The sequence below is a fragment of the Fukomys damarensis genome, unplaced genomic scaffold (genome assembly GCF_012274545.1).
Source record: "Fukomys damarensis isolate Sample0158 unplaced genomic scaffold, DMR_v1.0_HiC HiC_scaffold_5, whole genome shotgun sequence".
NCBI classification, from domain to species: Eukaryota; Metazoa; Chordata; class Mammalia; order Rodentia; family Bathyergidae; genus Fukomys; species Fukomys damarensis.
Window position 1 is genome coordinate 42,539,196 of NW_022900917.1, and position 24,909 is coordinate 42,564,104.

At 36.0% G+C, this 24,909-nt stretch overlaps 1 protein-coding gene across 1 annotated transcript in view; it reads right to left on the reverse strand.

Moving 5' to 3' along the window:
- Positions 1 to 1,774: 1,774 nt before the first annotated feature.
- Positions 1,775 to 24,909, reverse strand: part of Prex2 (phosphatidylinositol-3,4,5-trisphosphate dependent Rac exchange factor 2) — a 151,801-nt gene continuing 128,666 nt past the window's right edge. Inside the window, exons 28-31 of the mRNA XM_033760611.1 lie at positions 20,365 to 20,467; positions 15,940 to 16,007; positions 10,644 to 10,710; positions 1,775 to 4,821 (exon numbers count right to left, since the gene is read on the reverse strand). Of these exons, the coding sequence (XP_033616502.1) occupies positions 10,665 to 10,710; positions 15,940 to 16,007; positions 20,365 to 20,467 (217 nt within the window). The 3' untranslated portion in view covers positions 1,775 to 4,821; positions 10,644 to 10,664. The remainder of the gene's footprint in view (positions 4,822 to 10,643; positions 10,711 to 15,939; positions 16,008 to 20,364; positions 20,468 to 24,909) is intronic.

The window sequence follows — 24,909 nt, forward strand, 5'->3', positions numbered from 1 at the left end:
TTTTTTTTTTTTTTTTTTTTTTTGTATATTTGCAGTACATAATGTTTACATCTCTTGGTTGGCATGGGTACATATACAACACACATCCCTAATTCCTTTTTTTTTTTTCCATTCCTTATCCTTTCCTTCCCTCTTTCAGAATTCTTTCAAGTTCTACCACACAAATAATTTATGGGATCAATTTATAACTATTTTCTCCCAGCCTGTAGCTTGTCTTTCATTGTCTGTCAGATAAGCTTCAAGATGGAAAAAAAATTAAATTTTGATAAGATCAAAATTTTCAGCTTTTCCTTTTATGGAGTATGGCCTTTTGGTCAAGTCTAAAAATTCTAGTTAGCCCTAGTTTTGAACTGCTTTTCTACTTTTGTCAAAAATGTGAATCTATAATTGTCTCAAAATAAAAAGAAAAAACTTATTTCAGGATGATGAAAACATTTTTGAACTAAAGGTGATGATCGTACAGTTTTGTGAATGTACTAAATGTTAATTAAAAAACATATCTGTACATATTGAAGGCAGGAAAAGAAACAAGCTCTGCAGAGTGAATTTGGGCCAAATAAAAGTAGGAAAAGAAGTACACTACTTCTTTTCTCTTGTGAGGGCAGGCCACCTTGCAATAGAGAACAGTGCCCTAAATTGTACATTTTAAAATAGTTTTATGTTGTGAATTTCAGCTAAGTAAAGGAATGAAGAAAAATGATATTCTGGATATCATCCAATTGATGTTTTACACAAATCTAAGTTTTTCTAAGATTGTGTATAAAACCCTCTGTTCATCTCCTGGCCTATTCTTTTCTCTGTATTGACTTCCAGATTCCAGATCGCTCATTGCTAAGTTAGGGAGTGTCCTAATGTCTTGCCTGTAAACATTTTTAACAGTGAGGCAGCATGTGGGCAATCAGAGCAGCAGCAGTTCTTGGTAGACCTAATATTGTCTAGCAATGAATCCCTGCATGTCCTTAGTCATTCTTTGATCATGATTTATATCTTCACTTGTCTTCATCCCTCCGAATGAAAGTGCCCTAGACAAAACACTCTAGTATATCATGTGGTGATCACTGCCTTTTCCTCTGAGAACATAGCTTTGGAATAATATATTTTATCACTGTTCTGGCAAGGAGTTCACAGGCTTGTCCTTAGGGAGATCAACACTATGAATCAAGGACAGAGAGTCTAAGACTCTGACTTTGACTTGCTGAATTTCCAGACAATCTTGTACTGAGACTTCCTTCTATGTATTCACTTTCATTAACAATGAAAGAGCTTCTCTTTAGATCTGGTAAAATTCTAAGCTAAAGAAATCATGGATCTTGCCTAGGTGAGAAAAACCTGCCCAGACTTGGAGGGTTATATCAGGACCTGGCCTAAAGTAGTCAATGATAAGTTTTAATCAATGTATTCAGATCATCTTTAAATAGCCAATTGATGTCAAACTAGAGACTCCCACACTTAATGTGTGTCTTTTAAATATTTTTTTGTGAAAAAAAAAAAAACTAGCTCTTCACTTTCAATTCATGATATCTTGGTTATGGCATCAAACATTACAAATTTAGCTCAGAAATCATGGCAAACTAGAGCCAAGCTTTAATATAATAATTTCCTTCAGTTCTGCAGTCCCCAACCTTTTTGGTACCAGGGACCAGACTCATGAAAGACAATTTTTCAACAAAGGATGTTTTAGTCACTCTTTTGTGACTGGGACAAAATACCTGACACCCATGAGTTAAAGGAGGAGAGCTTTATTTTAGCTCAATTTATAGAGGTTTCAGTCCATAGTCAGCTGGTTCCAGGGAACGGCCGCATGGCAGAGGAGAAGCAGTCTATGGCAGAGCTGGCAGAAATCAGCAGCAGCAAGCCTCCCTTCCCCTTTTATTCCTTCTAGACTATAAATCTTTAGAACAGTGCCACCCAGACCCAGAATGCACCTTCACATTATCCACCCCTAGAACTATGCTAAATCCATTTAGTTAACACCCATATTCAACCTCAGTATCACACACCCTCAATCCAGCCTCCTCTGAAAAACTCCACCTATGAGCACGTGGGTTTGGGAAGACATCTAGATATTAGCCACAGCAGAGGGGTTGGGGGAATAGTTTCAGGATTAGATTTACATAAGAAGTACCCAACCTAGATCCCCCAAATACACAGTTCACAGTAGGGTTCATGCTCCTATCAGGAGGCAGAGCTCATGGCATAATGTGAGCCACAAAGAGCAGCTATGAATACAAATGAAGCTTCATTTGCCCACCCACTGCTTGCTTCTCACTGTGTGGCCAAGTTAATAGGCTACGAACTGGTACTAAATCTCGGACTCTAGGGAATGGGGACCTAGTTCAACATGTCTTCATATTTAAAGGCTTAAGAGATAGAAAGGAGCTCAGGCATTTGCATTCTTCCTTTGGTGGAATAAATTTCTATTGGCCATTAGAGCCTGAACATAGATGAATGGTGAGAGAACAAAGATTACAGTCACAACCTGCTCTCAATTATAATCTGTTGTTAGTGTTCATTTATGCAAAGAGTTGCCATTTCTTCCTTGAACCCCCAAATGCAACACCACCAGGTAAAGAGTCTACCATCTCCCATTAACATATTTACCTTTCCTTTCGTACTACATAATTTCTAAAAGTTTTTCCATATTGTGCTTTGATCAACATTTGCATTCTGAAAATACATTTACAAGTCCTGCATGAAATACATCCTTCCTTCTAGCGAGTTTAGGAAACAGTGTAATCACCTCTTGTGGAAGACCAGAGAATTGAGGCTTAATTGGCCTCTGTGAGCACAAAGGAGAAAGACTGCACTCAGGGGTGATGGCACTGCGGGGTCTAGGAAAAGTTTAAAACAGCCAAGGTTAAGTTGTTTATCTGAACACATACTAATGTGTATTGGAAAGCAGATGAATCTTGGGTTACTTTGATTGCTTGTACTTGTGTTTAGATGAATAAAGGTCAGATGAGCCAGAGGCAAGTGGGAGTGTGGGATTTCTCTGTCTACTACAGGCAAGAGTCCTTGGCTGCCTGCATGTTATACTGACTTGTGTCTCTTTGCCATTCATCTTCATTTCCCCTGGGGTCAAAGAGAACAAAATAGCAGGTCTAGGTCCCTCACGATTGGCACCTGGGTGGGGAAAGCTTGAAGTAGTGGGCTGTCTCCCACAGGTGATACCTGGGACAGGAGGGACCTGAGATCAGACTGCTAGTGAAGGCTGGCTGTTGGGTCAGGTACAGTTGGCTCCAAAATGGACTAGAGACCTGGGTTGGTTACAACTTTTCTACTCCTAAGTCACGCTTATTATTGTATTAGAAGCCTGGGGAGGTCCTATAATAAACCTGTTTAACTTTGTTTTTCTTAAATTTGTTTTACCACAAAATACTCGTATGCACGGTATTAGTGTATGTGTTCAGACCTAATGGCATCTGTGGAACACAGGTATTTGGCAAGGTGTTGTATTTTTTTGATTTTTGAGACAGGGTCTCCTGCAGGCCTTGAACTCACTATGTAGGCCAGGCTGGTCTCCTGCCTCAGCCTCCCAAATGCTGGAAAATATGTGTCACCACACCTAGCTCGGTAAGCTGCTCTAAAACAGCCTATGCTTGTTGATTCTATGTTTTTATTTTTAAAACTGTATTAAACCTACCATCTCAGAGTATACCATCAATCTCCAAAAAGCAAAATCCAGTTATTGATTTTCATTTCCCTCACTTATTAGTTTTGGCATTTCTAAGCCAGCCTTCAAGTCTACAATGTACACATATTCTAACTTCCCACTTGGTATTCATAATTCTTTATGACTGTCATCAATTATTCATCGCTTCTCTTATACTCACGGTGTCCACTGTCCAGACTTCTTAGTGTGGCATCTAGAGATCCATATCACCCAGACTTAATCTCACTTACCACCGAGCTCTTCTAACCACATCCCCAGATCTATATCCTCTGGACAGGTGAACCTACTCACCACACCATTGACACCTGTTTGTTTCGATCATTGTGTTCATTTTCATGCTCATTTTGTTAAGGTTACAAAGGTTCTCTTTTTGTTTTGCTTAATCTTAGTCATGCCGAAAACAGACCACCTTTGCTGACCTAGTATTTTCTTAACATTTTTGTATTTTTAAAATATCATATTTTTCCCCTTAGACTGTAAATTCCATAAGGGCAATGGCTATACATGTATTTTTACTTATGAGATATCTAGCTTAGCTCAGTAGCTAAGTATTCTGTCTATGTCTAGTACATTCATGCTTGATTGAATCAAAATTCTCTTGAGTTTCTACAGTGCATGCTTCTCATGGCCTTATCTCGTTTAGTGTTAGTATGAATTATCTTAGGTTGCTAGCTACCATTCTGTGTACTTCATGAATCACCTTGAAGAACGACAAGCTCCTTAACCTTACATTTTCGGAATTACATACATTTGTAAGACTCTCCAACTAGGCAGTGGCTCCCATATAGTAAGAACTACATAAGACTTGCGAGATTGGCTATTTAATGCACAGAATAGTATAAGTCTGTGGTCTCCTGAGGAGTTTTCCTATGTTGTGGCCTATGTAAGCTTCTGTTTTCTGTTTCCTCCTTAGCAGTTATCATCTCTCCCAGTCATATTTGTAGATTTTTTTTCATACATGCATTGAGTTTGTGAGCTCTTTTTTTTTAATTCATACATGTTAGTGATTCTTCTTAGGGAACTGGTCCATACACATACTGTGTTGTCGATCATTTCTATCTCCTCTCTCCTTCTTCCCCATCTTCCCTTCCCATCCTCACGGTCTTGAAGGGTGAAAATCTGTTTCATGGTTTCTGTCTTTCAAACAGCTAAGATTTAAAAGGAATGAATTAAATATAAATGGAAAGAAGTTGAACTGGTAACACTACAATTTATTATTGTTGACACTTGGGATACAAAGTTTTATGCAGACAAATACGAATGACATAAAATACATAATGCACTCTGATAATTTTAACCATACACAAAATATAGCGTGATTGAACCTATTTCACATAGATATTTTACAAAAGAAAACAAGACCAATAATACATTCAGATGAAATTTATCATTAAATTGTGGATGTTATACAATGTTAAATACACATATGTTCAAAACACTTACTAAAGAAACAAGTTGATATTTTGCTATTTAAAGTAGTGAATACTGCATGCTTATAAAAATATTTTTAAGTAAAATGCTATGTTCTAGTCATTTACTTTACAGTTACAAAAATATATATTTATCTGGAATACTAATAAATTTGCTTGTGTCACTAGACATTGAAATTCAAATGTATGTTTTCTAAAATGTTTCACCAACTTAGTGTTCTTGGCTACATACAGTATGCATATGTACATGTATTAAAATAGGTTTGTGTTACAAATAATGTCACTTTAAGTAAGAGACAGTGATCAAAAACACATGGAAACACTGAAGATTTTTGATCCAAACACATTCAACAGTTCCACCAGACCCCTGGCCATGCCTGTGAAAAGTGAATTCTGCGAAACACTTGTTGAATGAATACATGGCATTTGGGGTTTTCTTTTAATCTAAAATGAACTATTAAAAGCTCTTTATTTCTAGTAGTGTAATTTTAAAAAATTTTAAAAAATCATCTGCTTTTTGATATCCAAGCCAGATCATCTGCTTTAGATTATATAGTGCAGTAACTTGGATGCTGAATGCTCCCCAGAGGCACACGTGTCAGCAGCTTGGTCCAGGCAGCATTATTGGGAGGTGGCAGAACCTTTGGGAAGTGAGGCTCTCTGGGAAGCCCTTAGGTAATTTGGGGTGCATTCTTGATCCTGGGTACCCTGGTCCTTTCCTCTCTCCTTCTCGCTTCCTGACCATGAGGTGAGCAGTTTTGCTCTGTTCTCATTCCCCTGCTATGGTGTGCTACTTTGTCACAAGCCCAAAGCATAAGGCCAACTGGTCACAGACTGAAACCTCACAAGTTGTGAGCCAAAACCAAACCTTTCTCTTATAAGTTCATTATCTCAGGTATTTTTTTTTTTAACAATGACAGAAAGTTGACCAGTGCAAACAGCCAGCCAGTGATCAAAAGATATTTAACTATACTGCATCGATCATTGTCATGTCTACAATGCTAACACAGAATGACTCCATTTTCCATCTCATATGAAACAAGACATAAGAATTTAAGTGACTAAAAATGTATTATAAAAACACAAGTAGTGAATATTATATAATATACATAGACATTGACATACACATATATAATCACTTAGTACACTTAGTAGACTTCAGAAATCTCTTCTCAGTGAAAGACACAAACTATCCTGAGTGAAGTAGGCCTGTGTCTAGTTAACAACCTCTAAAGGATGCACAGGCTCTTCTTTACCTGTCTTACTTGCATGCCAGAAAATGCTTGGCAATGTAATATGAGTGCTGAGAAACTGTTAATGGCAAGTCTTTGAGGCAGTAACATTTTTCTGAAACCAAAGTCTAACCATAACATAATGACTATTATGGAGTTGCAGCACCTAGGAAGATGGTAGCCAATATTTATTCAGGGAATACCCTGGGGCCATTCTTGGCACAGACCCACCTTAAAACTTTCCCCACCTTTCTAAGGGTAAAACTTTGCTGGGATTCATCACCCCAATTCCAAACACTTAATACACCATAGAATGTTCTGCTTAATAGAAATTCATTTCTCTTAAACCATTTCAAAATCTTTTGCCCTAGTACTGAAGCAGGACATCTGACCAGTCTGAGAATTGGTTAACATATGCATGTTAATGAAATTATTACTGACTATAGGAAACTTATTAATCTATAATTTAGTGAGATAATTCACATAAAGTAAGTCAATAAACATTAAGCGTAGTTTCCAAAGATTTAGAAGCAACTCAGTCAAATGTTACAGGTTAGTTAGTCTCAATATTATTTGTTAGTGATGAAATGCAGAAGCTCTGAAAATTACCTTTAAAGTAAAACATAAAGTAGGAATGAGTTGAAGGAAGGCTATTCATTTTAAATTTTCATGTTTTGATTTTATGAAAATACACATGAATAAAATTATGTCTACTAATCTGCATTACATTATGCAACATAGGAAAAGATCTACTTGAAATAATAAAAATACACTAGTATTTTGAATAGAAATGTATTACATTTTTTTTTTGGTAGTAGGGATCAAACTCGAGTTCATGTGCTTGCAAGGCAGGTGGTGGCACCATTGAGTGTAATTTTTTTAAATACATGGAATAATTTACTTTTAATCAAATGCTTCCAAATGAATAAATATAAACTTAAAAATTGTATTGCCAGAATGACTGAAAATGGTTTAAATTAGTTAATATGGCTTTTAGGATTTGTTTACCCATTTTTTTTCTTGTTTCTTATGGTAACTTTACTTCACTCTTAATTAAGGGATTACAAAACTGAAATTAATTCATAGAGTCATATCCAATGTCATTTAATTTTTGGTATCCTAAGAAATGAACCTGTTTTAAATTTAATATTATTGCTGCCAATGAACGCACAGGAAATCTAAGTCATTGGAAGAAGATACTTTAAAGAGACAGAAAATAGTATAAGGGTTCAGATTAGGATATTGGTTATACAGTTTAGACTCTAAATTCAAAATTAGATATCCAATATCAGAAAGACTAGTACATAAATTTTTTTCTCTCTCATTCTTTCATTCTCTTTTGTAATAGTTGATACAAATTTCTAGGTTCAAATTCCTCATATTTTAAAATTATATCAAATTATACATTTGAAATTCATCATAAATATATATTTGAATTATATCAAATTATATATTTGAAATTAATATTAGAAATATATAAAGACATTACAGAATGTTTATGTTGTATTGGCTGTGAATTATTGACACTGTTTTAAAGCGATCTCATGTTCAGATCTAAAGTATCAATGCAATTTAGATAGAGAGGGGAAAATGTCCAAACTCAGAACTTGGATAAAACAATAAGCAGGCTTCAATAGCATTTGAAGAAACACTAGTTATAAAGGAGCTTTTAGCATTTAGGTAAACATATTCTAAAAACTCAAGAACAGTTAAATGTCCAAAGTCATAAGGATGTAAATTATGGTATTAAAATTTTGTAATCATTCATTGATACATTAGAATTTTTATGGTTGCCACTGTTTGAAAATAATAGTCAAGTTTTATCTGATATATTATTTCAGCTTTCAATGCCTATCTAAAAGTGTTGCTTCTAATTATGGGAAAATATGATAATATTTTCTAGGTTATAGTATAGGCTCTTTCAAAATTTATATACATTATGGTAAAATTTGCAGGAGATCTTATAATTTTTATGTTAAAGACACATTATATATTTTCATTTGTTTTGATCAATATGAAAGGTATAGTTAAATGGCACTACATGCCTTATAACCTCAACTTTAATAAAATAATTCATTATATTAAAATAGTGATATTACTAAGGATATTAAGGATAATGTATTAAGAAGGCAGAACTCTTGGATTTAAATTTTGGTTCTAGCACTTGTTATTCATATGAATTTGTTTAAGTCATCGGGCCATTCTTTTGGGGAAATATACTGTTTTACATCACAATTATGAGGATATATGGAATAGTAATAACAAACTATGGGCAAAACAATCAGAGGTATTATTTGGTACACAGTAATCACTTATAAAATGTTAGTTACAATTTTTATTAAAATAAAAAATCACAGTGATCAAAGTTAACATAAACTAGTTTTAATTTTTAAGCATTTAGTAAGTACCATGTTCATGGATAGGTGGTACACTTATGTCTTACTCTAAAAATAATATTAAGCAATCTTATTGTATGAAGAGCAGATCCTTAAAATATATTGATTTATAAATACCACAATAGCACATAATGTGCCCCATGAGATTATGGCAAAGTACAAATGAATTATTCAGGTGACCCTTTCAAGGTAGTGATTAGAAAACAGTCATGATGATACGAAAAGTTAATCAGTTGTGTTCACTTATTAACCCTACAATGATAGTTATCACATTTTCAGTAGAAGGAAAATTATAATTTACATGAGCCTTCAGGATACATGAGGCTTCACTTACTGATAATCTTAAGAATATTCTTTTGTGTAAAGGCTCTATCTTTATTAAACTGAAAATATTCAACCTTTTATGATGTAGGCTAACTTGCCATTATACATATGTGTAAAACACAAAAGATTCAAGTGCTTCTGTGCCAATTAATATTTATTATCACCTTGACCAGCAGTATATAAGTACATATGTAATGAAGCATTTTTTATTATTTAATACACAACTGCTAGTGATGGTTTTTAGTAAGATTTTGAAAGCCATAATTAGGTTTCACAAATTATAATCTAATAATGGTTTGCCTAAATTTTAGTTATAAAAGTATTGAACATATTTTGTTTCAAATCATGTGCAGACATGTTCTACACAGGGATGTGGTCCACAGTGGACAGCATGTTAAGAGTGGTCCCATAGTTCATATTATCGAACAATATTGTCTTAGCTTGTGTAAGTGGACTGTATGATGTTTTTACAAAACACTGACTACTTATACATTTCTCAGAACTTACTTATCCCTCTGGATCCCCATGATTAAGTAAAGTATGACTATAATTATTACAGTCTTTATTCTTTTGAAAATTATTAATTTAAAAATCAATGTTAATGTATCCAAAATAATAAAACCAATGTTATTACATCAATATAAAATGGTAAACATTACATATATTTAGAATGAAGACAGAATATGCCTTGTATTCATAAATTATCAAGGTTTGTAATGATCCTTTTAAAGTACAATAAATAAAACTTTATTTTTCTTATACATATACCTCAATTAAAAAAATACTCATAATGGTATATTCTTTAAGAGTCTGAGATTTTCTAAGTCAAAGGCTGAGTTTTGTACAGACTTATTTTTCTCTTTTTTATTCACTTTGCTTCCTTTTATCTTTTCACTCCCGGCCACTTCCTACCCATGGTCACCAATGATATAGCAGCCAGTGTACACAGCCGAGGGGAACCATGCCCATAGCAGAGACCAGGGCCAGAGCCAACTCACTGGCTTAGTCCATGGGCATAAGTACACCAGAAAGTAGCAGGATGTCTCTATATCTCTTCTTTGCTCCTGCAAAGCAGAAGTGAAGCAGGTTCGCCACCTCCATGCACATGTCTTTCTCTGGGACTTTCGGAGGACAAAACACGTGTATCACCCAGTCTATACCGTCCTTACTATTTTTGCATTATGATCTGTAGCGTGTGGCCATCTTTCCTCAGTGACTGTTTTCTTTAATCAAAACTACCCATTATTACAATGAGTCCATTTGGGAAAATTGAAATCAAACACAATAAAATTACTGAATGAAAGATGATGCATGGTAGTTATTTTTTATCTGATACCTCTTTTTTATCAATTCTAGAGATGAATTTTGTCCTGTGAATTAATATTTAATGTCAGTATGCAGAGAGATCAGGTTTTTGGGGGGAGGGTACGAACTGTTTGAATAAACATTTCCAGCATACATATCCAAGCACAAACTGAATATTAGTCATTTACATCATGAAGGAAAAAATGCATTCCTTTATCATCACTAGGAAATGCTGGACCAGCATGTACTTTGTCTAGGCCAGTGTTAGGAAGCTTTTGCTTGCCTGGCTCAGTGGCAATTCTCTTCATTCTTCTCCGACTGGGGGAGGTGGTTCGCAGAGCTTGTACAGTCTAAAAAAGACAGAAAAGTTTGACAGCTATGCAGGTGTCTGCCCTTACCTGAGATGTTTTTATTGTTAAAACAGATACACTGATAATAATTTCTTTGTTCCATAAAGTCATTATGACATTGTCTATTTTTCTAAAATAGTATATGAATTAGCAAACTCTAAAAATCTGGTCCTCTAATTTAGAAAACACTCCGTTACTTTATATCTCTGTATGTTGACTGAACACCATTGCATTATAAAAATCCGCTGCTCCTCTCCAGTGCAACTCAAGCTGTTCACTTTGCTGGTAGCAAAACCTATTCTCTGAATTCTCCCCTTCTCTGTGGTGCTTAGGATCAAACTCAGTGCAGGTAAGCAAGCCAAATCCTCCACCACTAAGCCACACCCTTACACATCTTGTTAAAGAAGCAATCAAAATCCAGGGTTAGCTGTGGTGACTCACTCCTTTTTTTGTTTTTTGTTTGTTTGTTTGTTTGTTTGTTTGTTTTAGGTACTGGGAATCCAACTTGGGACCTTGAGCCTGCTAAGTAGGAGGCCGAAACACTGAGTAAAATCCCCGGTTCTTTTACAGATTAGACTGGACACAGCTTAAATGAGTTACTAACCAATCTAAAGAATTATAAACTTCCTCTCCTTTCGACATTTAATCCCATGCTGATTCTAAATCAATGAGGTAAGAATGAGAAAGATTTAATACTGAGTTGTAAATCTGGCTAATGAATGAACTTTCTTTGTCTGGAAATGCAGAAGTTATTACCACTGAAGGTTTGCAAAATGTACTGCAAGTTTGGAACACGGTTTATGTTCTATGTGTTATCTCCATGGAAAAGGTGAATGTGGAACCAAGGACATGTCACATCAAAAAAGCTTATTTCATAGAGAAAAGAATATATTAAATTGAGCTGGTGCACTTGAAAGGTATTTTTGCAGCTGAAAGATGTGGTGCTGCTCAAGTTGCCTTCCCAGGGATAGAATAATAGAATGATCAGAAGTTTTTTCTTCTTAATTTTTATCCTCTTATTTCGCTGACAGTGTTGCCTGATGAGTGAAATGGCACAATGGCCTTAGTCAGAACAGTAATGAGAGAGGAGTGAGCTCTGGGCAGAGCCATCAGATGCTATTACCTTGCTCTGCACACCCCACAGAACGTAACTAATGCCACCAGGTAGATGAAACTTTGAAATGCCTTCCTTGCAAACTGGAGCAAAGTCTACTCCCCGTGATCACCTAACGATAGCTAATAATAGCTAATAATAGCTCGGGGAACTGCAGAGCTGGGTAGCTTCAGCTTCTGTGAGTCTTCTTGGAAGCGACTCAGGGTTATGTGAGTTCAAATACATTTGTAATGGAAGTTGTGGAGCTTTGGGAATTTAGAGCAAGGAGATGAAGCTGGGAAGTAAAATGGAACAGGTAAAGAGTTGGACTTTGACTCTGTACTGAGGCATTTGTATTTTGGCAGCTAAACTGGTGGGCAGGGCAGTGTAGGCCTTTGCCAACATCTGGGGCCAAGTACTCATGCACACCAGTGATCTCCACAAACAAGGTTTATTCTGGGCTTCACTTTCCTCTTATTCCTGTTTGGGCTCAGGCAGCCATTGCAGAGCTGGCATTTTAGCTCAGATCCAAATCTGCAGAACAGATCTTTCAAATTCATCCCACAGAACATATCCTTTATCTTCTATCCAGCACAAATATAAGATGTGTTAAAAGAGCCCACAAAGCAAATGACTCTGTGACAGGTGAAGTATCAATGGTATCCTGTTTCGAAGCAGTTCTCCCCATCTTGCAGATGAAAAATACTGTCTCAGAGAGGAAAAACAGTACACCTGACTAAATAAGGTCACAAGGAGGACTCAAAGTGGGGCTAAAAACCAATTTGTTTTCCACTTTTTAACCAATGTTTGTTTCTAAATTAAATAAACAAAAGAAAATCAGGCATTAAACACCTAATAGTTGCAAATTTTTTGACATAATAGAAAATAAGGTCAGTGTGCCACACTAGTAATTCAATATCACAAATGTAATATTTTGGTCCTTGACGAAGATTTGCTTCGGATCTCTGCAGAGCCAACCCATATGTGGAAGTCAGAAGAAAGGAAGGACTGGCTTCTGCTTTTGGCTCCTGCCATTCTGTCACAGCACACATTTACCTGATGCCCCAGGTTTGTTTTGTCCCATTAGGTGGAAGATCCATGAACATGTAAAATGAGTCCCATCCATCTTGAGATCCCAATGCCAAAAGCAGTTCCTAACACATATTGAAGAAACCAGTTGCTAAAGTGGACTTTCCACACTGACAGAGTCAAGGATATCCAGGAAATTCACTACCTGGAACCAACCTATCTCAGAATTATTAAACTTCAATATTCTGTTCTCCGGAACTCTGACTCCCTGAATTATTATGTTCAATCTTTCTGTGGTGTACCTATGGCCACTTCCTCCTTTTCAAATTCCAGAAGAACTATCTCTTTCTTTCTTTCATTTTCTCCAGTACATTGTATATTCTGTCAATCCCTTCCTCTGCTTTCTCGTCACTGCTGATGGTTCCCAACCTTTTGTCATCTCTGTTGCCCATTCACTATGGTAACAAAATTCATTTCTAGGTCTTTATTGAACTCCTGAATATGAGTTGTAGGACTATAGCTCCACCTGTACTTCCCTCCTCAACTTTAGATTGGGGTACTGAACTGCCCAAAAAGGCTTCTCCACTTAGCTATCCTCTCACTCCTCAATCTTAAACCAACATGAGCTCATCAACACTTCCCAATGTACTCTTTCCCTCTGCTTCCACTATCTCGGGGGCAAGAATCGTTAATCCTTTGTTATTTAAGCCAAAGATTTTGCAGGCATCCTAGAACATTCCTTTTCCTCAACTATTTTTATTTAGTGTCCAAAGACTATTAATTCTGTCTTCTAAGTATCTCCCTAATGCACCTTCTCATCCTGATTCTCAATTCTTAGTCTCCTTTCAAGTCTCTTCAGTCTTAATTGTCCTCAAATGGACCCTCTTAATGTTGCTAAAGATAAATTCTAAAATTCAAGTATTCCAGAGAGGGAGATTAATGTCTTTAAATCAAAAAGAAAGCTCTTCAAGATCTCCTATAAATCTCTTCCTGACCTGATTCCTGCCTACACTTTTAGCTTACTTCACCTTGCTCTTAAATCACATGAAATCCCCAGTCATAGAAGCTGAATTCTCAGAATATGACATGTTCTTTGGGCCCCTGTGCCAATGTATCTGCGGTATGGGACACTCTCACCATTCTGACTGGGCCACAAGTATTCTGTGACTTCCCTTCTCCACCCTTAGGCTGTGTTCTGCCCTCTTTCTGTGTTCTCATGACAGTTTGTACTCATTTCTAGACTTCCACAAGTGTAACTTTCAGAAACATTAGTTGCACCAGCTTTAACCACAGATGTCCTGTACTCGAGAGCCACATGTCACCTTCAACTCCTGTCTCTGAGTCAGAAATGGTGTTTGTGCTCTTTCGTGTTCCTTGGCCTTACACCTACAGCTTCCACGGACTGCATCTGACCAGTGGTGTTTTCCTCATCTCAGTTCTTTAACTGAAGGCTCCATGAGGGCCAGGACTATTTCTGTCTTAGGGTTGTAGTCTCTCTGGGGCAAAGCAGCAGAACACATGCATTTCTTAGATCCTCCATAAATATTTATAGAATGAAGAAAAGAGTAAATAAAATAAAAATTTAAATTTCTCTTTATTTCTGTCTTGGAGTTATTATTCCCTCGTAAAAGTGTCAACTTTATAGCTGGTTCATTTTATTGTCTTTCATTTCAAGTACTTTAAACATGATCCAAAAAAGAAAAAAAAAGTGAGCTCATCAGTTTTCTTCCTTGTGTTCAGCTTGCATGTTGGTTTATTGATCAGGATTCTGAAGTCTTATTCCAACCCACTGCTTCCTAAACCCTAGCTAAAAACACCTCGCTGGATCAGCATCTTGTTTTCTTACTGGAATTTTAACACTTTAGTGGGTCTGGTATACAAATATGCCATGTTTGCTCAAGGCACTGGGAAGAGAATGCTTATGTGAAATTATTCTTCAGCAAGAGAAAGTCTTATATTCTAATCTAATCATCTATGAAAGATAACATTAACCGGAAGATTAAACAGTTAGGAGTGAGCACTAAAAATAAATGCAGCTAGAACATGAGTGTTCCATCCATTTTCAGAGGGAAAATATGTTTTTCCTTCTGAAAGCACTTTCGCTGCCTACACAGTTTTTCAGAATGAAATATAACTTCATAAATGCTGCAGTCATCGTTCTCATCCCGGTAATGGCGTTGTAAATAGAAACAAATACAGAGCGTTTTGTCTGTGACAGTGCTTGGAAGAGCCTGCTTTTGGTTCAAATGCAAATGTGTAACAGCAATCACATGCAACAGAAATTGTTTAGCTTTGACCCAATTTAAGATAAATGGCTGCCTACTTTAATTACCAGGGAAATCAAAACATTTTTCTATGCCTGCGAACTATATCCATTTATTTTAAAGGTGGATCAGAGCCCTTTCTTTCTTACGAGGAGGATATGTGTGAACTGTGAATTTCTGCATAACAAGCGTAAAGCTGATTTACTGATTTATTAATACACACTTGAAATCAGTTTACAAATTTGATGTCTACTCTGTAGGCAGTATGATGTAGGTAATAAATAAAACACAAAAGTACATCCTCTCCTCCTAGGTATTAATACTGGGCAAAGACTTGTGCTAAGAAATAGTGCAACACAATAGAGTTAAGGCTGTTATAAAGTAACATACAAGATGCAAAAGAAACCCAGAAAAGAATAAACTCAAACAAGATTCCAGGCAGAAAATGATACATGAGCTGGGCTTCATGTATTAAGTAGTTTTCCAAAGGTAGACACAGATGGGAGGCGCAGTCATAGCAGAGGAAAGAATAAGTGTAAATATAGAATAAGTGGAATTGGCATTTTGGCAGTCTCATATTTTGATCCAAAGTTTAGTTGTACCTATGTGGATTTCTGCTTTTGAATTCTTGGTGGAATTATAAAATGGAATACTGCTCAGTGAAGTGTGACAGTATGACTGCTTAATCACCCTTAGCCCCTGGGGGTCTAAAAGGCACTGGCCATGATTACCATCAGTGTGACCCAGGGCATTTCCTAGAGTAGGTGCTTTATCCTCTAGTGACAAGGCCTGGAGGAGGCTTCCCCACCCTCTGGGAAAGAGTAGACCGGAGGATGCACTTACCTTGGAGCCGACTGAGGGGTCCGGTCTCTGACTCCCAAATTCTTTGCTGTGTTCTGAACTCTTGCTCCCTAAAGGCCAGAAAAATCACTTTTAGCTCTCCATTGTGCTATTTAACATAACACTAAAATCTGAGTGTGGAGCAGTTGTTCTAGCAGTATATTTAACATCAGAAGAGACAGGATGAAGAAGTAAGAGAGAAATCACTATCTGAACACTTTCAAAATCAAAGCTTTTAAGAATCAAGATGTACTTTACTGTTTCAAATGATTACCAGTTTTTTCCTATAGCCAATCACATCATTCAAAATAAGGTAAGAGTTTCCTGTTCACCACCTCATCTAGTCTGTGTTTATTCTCAAAAGTGATTAGTATCTTAAAATACTGACAACAGTTAAGATCAAACTATAAATACCTGGTCTGTGTTATCACTTGCATGTTATAGAAATCAAAGTTCTATCATAGTCATAGACCTGATTTTCCTTGTTGAATAGATATTTTAAACTTAATTATATTTAGCAAAAATATTTTCTCAAATAGTTCCACAGTAATTTCTGGATCAGTCATATCCATATGGCTTTCTGAAATTTAAAATTTTTGACTCAAACTTTATAGTAAAAAGATAACCTTGTTTATGAAGAAGTCTCTATAATCTTCCAAGTTGAAGTTATAATTGTTGTTCAGTTCTTAACAAAAATTAGCTACTGCAAAGAACAAAAAACCAGGTTTTGTGACTTAGAATAGGTGAAGGGAGGTTGCTCAAAAAACTCTGAAATGCTTCTAGTTTCCAAACACTGAACCAAGTAAAGGGCAGAAAGAATAGGAGAAAAAGAAGAAAATTAAATAATATATTCTCTCAGGATGGATCTAACAAAAGAAAGCAAGTAGAGAAAGGGGAAGGAGCAAAAAGGAAGAGATTTGGGAAATGGAACATATATTTGAGACAATTTGAGGTTGGAGAAAGTTTGCAAAAACAGAGCAGGGATTGTACATACCTCATTTAGCTTCCCCTAATATTAACCCTTCATCTAACCATAACATAATGATCAAAACCAGGAGTTGACATTAATCTAATATTCTTAACCACACTGCACATCTTATTAAAATGCCACCATCTTCCCAATTATACTCCTTTTCATTTCCTGGTCCTGTATTGCATATTGTTTTCATAAATTTTTATTTTCAGCAACTTCTGGTCTTTTGTGACCTTAATACTTTTGAGGAGCATGGACATTATTTTGTAGAATGTCACAATTTGGATTTATGTGATGTTTTCTCACAGGGAAGAAATATATTTGTGATAAAAAATGTCACAGAAGTGACATTGTGCTCCCTCTAGCTATGCATCATATAAGTGGGTACATGACATCAACATGTCTTATCCAGCTTCATTAGATTTGATTATTTGGCTAAAGTGGTGCCTGCCAGATTATTCCACTATAAAGTCATCACCACTCCTTTTAGAATTAACAAAGATGTGGGCAAGACACTACTAAAAGACTGTGTGAATATCCTATTTCTCTTTGATCATTCACTGAACTATTTTGAGCCTACACTGGTGTGTCATGTCTACAATAACAATACTTCCATGTTTATTAAATGGAGTTCTTCTATAAAATAAGAACTATGTAGTTATTTAACCATATATTTAAATCAGCACAGACTCATAGATATTAATTTTATTCTGTGATATAATCCAATCATTTTATGGTTCCAAATGTTCCAAATGTGGCCACTGGGAGCTCTTTCTGTTTGCTTCTTGTTCCACTTGATATGAGCTCATCCTGTTTTACTGCTTTCTTGATTTTTGGCATTTCAAGATGTTTCAGACTTGTCTACCCTATCTCAGCTGGTAACTCACCATTTCTCTAAGGGCTGTTTTTATTGGAGAATGATATCTAGAAGCCAAGATACCACCTATATTCATTACTATTGATAATTTACTGCTTCAAGACAGGGAGAGTTGACTATTGCAAACAAACACATCTATATTCACTTCCACATTTATATGTACTTATGCTCATGTCTGTGTAGGGATCCACCAGTTCCTACTGATACCACTAATTCCAGTCCAGCTCAAGGTTCAGTTTAGATTCTAGTCTTCTCTCTTTCCTTATCTGTAAACACTTTCTTTGGCTTCTCATATAATTTCTTTCTTTCTTTTTGCAATCATGCTGTACACATACACTTATTTTACAGTTTCTAAGTCATGCCCAAAATGAAAAATAGATTTACTAACTAGACTAAAATATTCATGTATAATTCTTTGTCTACAATCTTTTAATATTTCAATATGGAAGTAACAGAAAGATGTTTGTTTTCTTAAAATTTGATGCTTGTCATGTTGAACACATCTATTGGCACATTTTACTTTGAATTTTCTGTATAATTTTTCATATACTAAGTATGCCAATTATTTGTTGTTTTACATCCTTGTTCATGTTGCTTTCTCTACCTAAACACCATTTTGTTTCCTTTTCCTCTCTGTCTTCATTATGTTTATTATCCAAGGCTCACATAAAAAAATCATCTTAGTTTCCTAATAACTGGTCACTCACTATATCAGTATTCAGTGCACTAAGTATACTGAATTATTTAATCCAAACAATACTAGAAGGCAAGTACTATTTATATGCCTGTGATAAAAACAAGAAAACTAACAAACAGAAAAATCTCAAAATCTTGCTGCAAATTATATGAGCAATAAGCACTGAAGTACTAAGCACCTAGGATTCAAACTGAGGCTGCTTGATTCAAGGCACTGTGCTCTTAACTCTTACCAAATACCCACTCTCTGTACAACAACTTTTCCTAGTTATCCTATTTAAAACCAATTTAATAAACAAACATCATTTAGCATTCACATTGTACTAGGTACTATCCTTGGAAAATGTGACACCAAAATGAATAAGACTCAGTGCCTCAGCCATCAAGGAGCTCAAAGTCTACTTATTCGCTCCCTTTACTACGTCCTGATAACCTGAGGTTGTACAAGTCTTGGAGCACTTGCTCATTGGTGTCTGTGTCCTGGCAATTTCCCTACCCATGTGTGCATCGTGAGACTGAGTCAGGACCTCATTGTTCCCATGTCTTCATTCTTAGTGATGAGTATGATGCCTTGATACTATGATGAGTATGAAAGCAAGGGATCAGAATACTTTGGAAATCTAGTTTTTATAACAAAAGTCAAGAAGAAATTTTTGAGTAGGGTTCCACCAATATAACATATATATGGAAAGCTATGTTTTTTATGCCAATGATAGTTTCTACCTCAAGCCTTTTATTTGATCCACTGGTTATGTAAAAGTGCTGCTTATGATTATTATAATCATTATCAAAAGAATTAGTCTTGTCTTCAAACTCAAGCCCCAAGTAAAAAGAACATCTGTATGCAAAGTACACACACAAAATCTGCACATGAAAGCAATACCAAAATTAAAACAAGAACAGAAGATGCCAAAAAGTTCTTTTTAAAAAAGAAACTAAAGTCCTCCATTACATTATTTATTAATAATATTCTTTATACATTATAAGCTTCAATATATAGCAAATTATTGTAATTTAATATATAATAATTCAAATCAATAAAGAAATAATACAAATATATCAACACATGGTAAATGTGGCAAATATTCTAATCACTCACTCTCTGAAAAATGGAATGAAACAGCTAAACAATTTTTCTGAGGTTTAAAGGCAAAGGAAACAGAATCCAAGTGAGGTACTTGATTCAGATTTGTATTCTAACTGCTCAGATCCTGAGTGAGTAAGTGCTGGCTTGGGGACTAGACTCCAGCCACTACTCTTGCTGCTACTGCCGAATCCGCAGAAGAAGACTGGTGACGGAAGGACGCTGGTAGAAATATGTGCTGGTGCCAGTCAGCGTGGTTTCCCTGAAAGAGGGCCCCACATGCTATGATGCCTTACAAAGAAGTTATGGAACAAACTTGAGGTCAGTACTTTATCCTCAGAATAATGCACACAGCATGGGGCAAGGGAGACTGCCAGAGTCAAGCAGTCCCTCAGTAAGTTCCTCTTCTTCCTTGCCACTGTCCCTCTCCCAATCTATTTCTAGAAACTTACTAAATCATTTACCATTCCCAGAAAATACCGTATGTCCAAGCTTCCTTACCTATGACCCTCCCTGCCAGCCCACCATTGTCCCATTTTGCCTGCTAATCCCCTTTCTCTTTGAGGTTATCACACAGACATCATCTTTTTTTTTTCCCCAGGGTCATACAAGATCTTCGGAGAATCCAAGCCTGTGTTGTCATTAGGAGTTTCTCTTTTCATGACTTACTTGGCTGTCATGTGCTTGGAAAAGTGCCTGCCACATTTAGGCACCTGTTAGATGCCTGATAAATGAACAAAAGAACCTTTCACAGGTCCTGTAAAGCAACTACCCTAAACTATCCAAGAAAAGACTTACCTGCTTCCTCATGACATCTGTGGCCTGCATAATGTAGCGAGGAGGCAGCCCGTGACTTCTGGCTAGAATGATGGCCTGCTCCAGTGTCACACTCAGGGTGCACCTATGTTTCAAGGCAAAGGCAAGTCAGGTCCCACAGGTTTGCAGGAATATTTTGTGAGACTGTTTGAAATTCATTTCAAAATCGGAAATCAGCCCAAATCAAAATGGCTAGACAATAAGCCACTGATTTTTCTACATAGAATAGTTGTGTAAGGTTATTGGGGAAGCTATAAGTTAAGAATTTAAATTTAAGACTAACCTATAATAAGCTATGTTTATAAGAGAAATTCTCCATAGAAAATTAAATAACTGGGGCTGTGATTTAGTTCAGTGGTTCCTCTGCCTGCCTCGAAAGTGCAAGGTCCTGAGTTTGATCTCTGGTACCAAAAAAAAGAAAAAAAAAAAAAGAAAATTAAATAACTGGAATCACAATAAAGCTTAAAAATATTATTGATGTTTCACATGGTTTAGAAGAAATGACTTCACAACATCATTTGTACACATGGATAGTTAATAGACTTTTATTTATGCACATATATCTTAGAAAACTAAACAATGAAATTACTGTCCACAAAGGTGAGATTTGATTTCAAAAACGTTTCTTGGATCCAATCTAAAACAACTCTCTATGTAAGTTACAAAAACAAACAAACGTGTCATTAGTTATAAGACAGTGTTATGGTTTGGATCTGGAATGTCTCCCCAAGGCCTCATATGTTCAGAGCTGAGGCACTTGGACTGGGTCTTGGGGCACTGCATGGCTGATGAACCTACAGCTGCAGGTGCCGGTGGGAGGTGGGTTCCAGTTGAAAGACATGGGTCACGGGGTGTGAGCATGGAGGGTGTGTTTCCATCCCTGGCTCCTCCTTTTGCTCTCTGCTTCCTGGCTGCCAAGATGTTGTAGCTTCCCTTCACCAGCTCCTTCCACCCATATCCTTTCTGCATTGGAGCTCACCAAGCATGGAATGAAAATGTGAGCTAAAGTAAGCCTCTCTTCCTTTAAGGTGTGGCTCAGGTGTTTTGTCCCAGAGGTGAGAAGGGGTTAAGAAAAATGTGGTGCCCCCAGCAGCCCTGAAAAGTGTTCTAACTAGAAGTAAAGGACTTGTGAGTCTTTACTCTTTTCTTTCCCTCCAGGCATTTCTTTTATTTTCTGCCACATTTTCCCCATAGCATTCCATAAGGCCTGTGTTTAGTTATTAATATTTTTAGGCACTGGTCTCTGAATTGGAATTTTTAGAGCTAGCTTTTGCATATATTTCCTAAAAATGCTCATTAATTTAAAATGGTTTCTGAAAACTTGTATTGTTCTGTTATACTTCCTTGTTTGACTTATTGTAGTTTGATAAGTCTTTCTCTATTTCTGGTATTCTTCTTATTCATTTTTCTAGATCTACCCAGAATTTTCTCCTACAAATAACAGTAATAAATAACAAAAAACACTATCATTACTTCTAGGTAAACAATATCTAACTATTCATAGTTTATGAGGCTGAACACATATCAAATAATTTGGTAGATCGTAGAAAGTCAAGAAAAAAAAAGGAGAAAGGAATTTAAAACATCACAGTTGTAATAGTAGAAAGAACCTGACAAGGTATTACTATGTTACAGTACATATTATAAATACCTGCATTCTAGAGAAACATGTTAAATGACTTGAAAAGCAGTTTCCTCATTACCACTACAGAGAATCTTTTTGAAAGCTTTAATGACGCATGTTCAGAAGGACTGAAGTTGTACAATTCATTTTAGATTGTACATGACATTCACAAAGATTTCATACACTCGTCTGGTAACAGTGCTTATTGTTTCAGGCCTACATGCATACTGCACAAGAGTCTATGCCAAGTGAAGGCCAAGCAGCATAACTGACAGTTCAGATATAAAAAGTCAATTTTCTACAAAGCATTTAATTGCCTGCCTACTCAACAAACCACAACCTCTTTCCTCTGTAAGGTATCCTCTACTCCAATTTTAAATCTTTATTGATCTTAACATTTTAATCAATAATGCTTATTATTGCAGGTGCATGAAGCAAAGAAAAAAATCTTTATTTTATTCTAACCATGCTGGAATACTCCTGTGCTTTCCTGATAAAGTACGACATGACCCATTCCACTTATAACAAACACACTGGGAGGATATATATATATATTTTTTTTTTTACAGGCAGCCTATAATTTTTATTCATTTTCTTAATCCTTTTAAACTGATTTGTTCTCCCCTTGTTCCAGTTTTAGTAAACAGCAGCACAGCAGCAAATTATCTGCCAGAGAGTTTAAAAGATTTTATAGCAATTGGGAAATCATAGAGCCAGTAACATGCTCGATGACACAGTTTCTCAAAGTACCTCTTTAGAACCAATCACACATCACTTAGCGCAAGTCTTCCTGAAAACAGATACACATATTTTTCTCAACCAGCATATCCAAAAAGATTGGCTGTACATATATTTATCTTTTCATAACAACTACTGTATATAACCCAATTAGATCCCAATTTAAAAATTTTAAGAAAGGACAAATTTTGAACAAAAAAATATCATGGTTGATAGATTTAATGGAGGCTTAGTATTTCCATGCTTGGCATCACAGAATTCTACCATCCTCAGTTAAGTGTGTGTAAGAAAATCTAGCAGTAAGTCCATAACTTGGCTGTCAGCACACTATCATCTACCTCATAACTTTTAAGCTTCTCTCAACTATCTTACTCTCGATGCCATGTGGAAAAAATTAGCATTTGCAGGAAGCATTTTGATTTCTGGCATTGTTTAAGTCTCCAGGTATAGACAGTGGTGCATGGTTTTTCAATAGCACAAAAATGTATACTCAGAGTCAGACTTTACAAGAGATCATTTGATTGTATAGGTACCTTGGCTTACCAGAGTGACTGATTTCACAACTTCAGAGAAGGGAGAAGAGCATTCTCATGATCAGGAACTCTTAAGCAACTCCTATCCAATTCTATCCTATCCTATCCAGCTTCATCACCCAATCTCTTCTCTACAATATCTCTATTTTCTAGAAAGGACACTTCAGTTAGAATTTAAACAAATTTATATTTTCACTCTATCAGGAAAATATGGCCCTTCAAAATTCTCAGCTCCTTCTAGCTACTGTGTCATTAATTTTTTAGACAACTCCCCCAGAAGTCATAAAGATGATAAATGTCGCGGAGTAGTATTTGTTTTTCATAAAAAGGCAAATATATTCACTGAAGAAAGCAATTCTATAATTTCAGTAATGAGATGTTCCAAATACCGACTCAATACTTTTGAGGAAATGGCCTCGATGGAGTGGTACAATTACAAAGAACTGTCAAATTCCAATAGAAAGCTAACAGAAACAGTCAATATATCTGTAGTTATGATTAATAAATCTTCTTGACATATTTTGTTTTGAGCACAGATAACTCAATAAGACAATTAGCACATATTTAATATGATAAATATAACCTATAATTCGTGGATCCAATTTAATTGGAGACACTTTTAGCAATTCTATGGAAGAAACACAAAGAAGTATTTTGCATTCATTCATTTGATAAATATTTTTTAGATGTTTATTTTGTATCTACAAGTACCATTTGGGTCTGGCAGAGTAGATTCACTGCCAAGTTTGGAAAGCTTGAGTTTCAGGGTCCCTTACTAATACAGATTATTTTTCAAGGTTCTGGGAGAGGCCTTAGCAGTGTGTTCACACAGTGGCATGTATCTACAAATCTAAAAAAGTAAAATGTCTTAACTGGAAAAGCTTACAGCTGCTGTCTTCTTTACATCCCAGCTCCTTCTGTCATGATTGGTAGTGTAGCTATTTCTGGGACTGAGCTAAAGGAAGTTGAGTTAGACACACGTTCAGGACAGGTTTGCTGAGACCCACTTACATGATACACAGTTATTGCCACCTGTAGTTAGGTTATCGTGGTGTCTGGTGTAGGAATGGCTTCCAGAACTTCCCTACTGCCCATTGCACAGTCATTCCATGTTGAAAAGGAGAGGCAGGGCCAAAGGTTGAGAAGCAATATGCCCACATCCTGGGATTCCCAGGCCTGTAGGTGTGTGTGATGGAGAAGAAACACATTTGAAATGCATAAAGCAAAAGTGTTTATGGAGAATAATCTGCTAAACATTATGGTCCATATGTTAAAGAATCTCATGGGCATGTTTTCTTTGTATTTGACAATAATTTAAACAGCACAAGTCACTAACAATAGTGCATTTTGATATTTGAAGGCTTTTCTGAACTTCAGTAATTTAAATTTCATCAGCCATGCTAGAGAAAAGATAGAATAACTTTCTTATTTGCTTTACAGAAAGTTATATTTCAAAATTATTATAATTTAAAGTGGCAATCAAAGACAAAATTACTAAAAATGGTGGGAGGGATAGTTAGGCAATAATAAAATATAGTTTTATTTATTTTGTAATGCTTGTCATTATTAGCAATGTAAATCCTACAGTTTATTTTTGTGAGGCATTCTGGATAAATACTAACTTTAATTTCT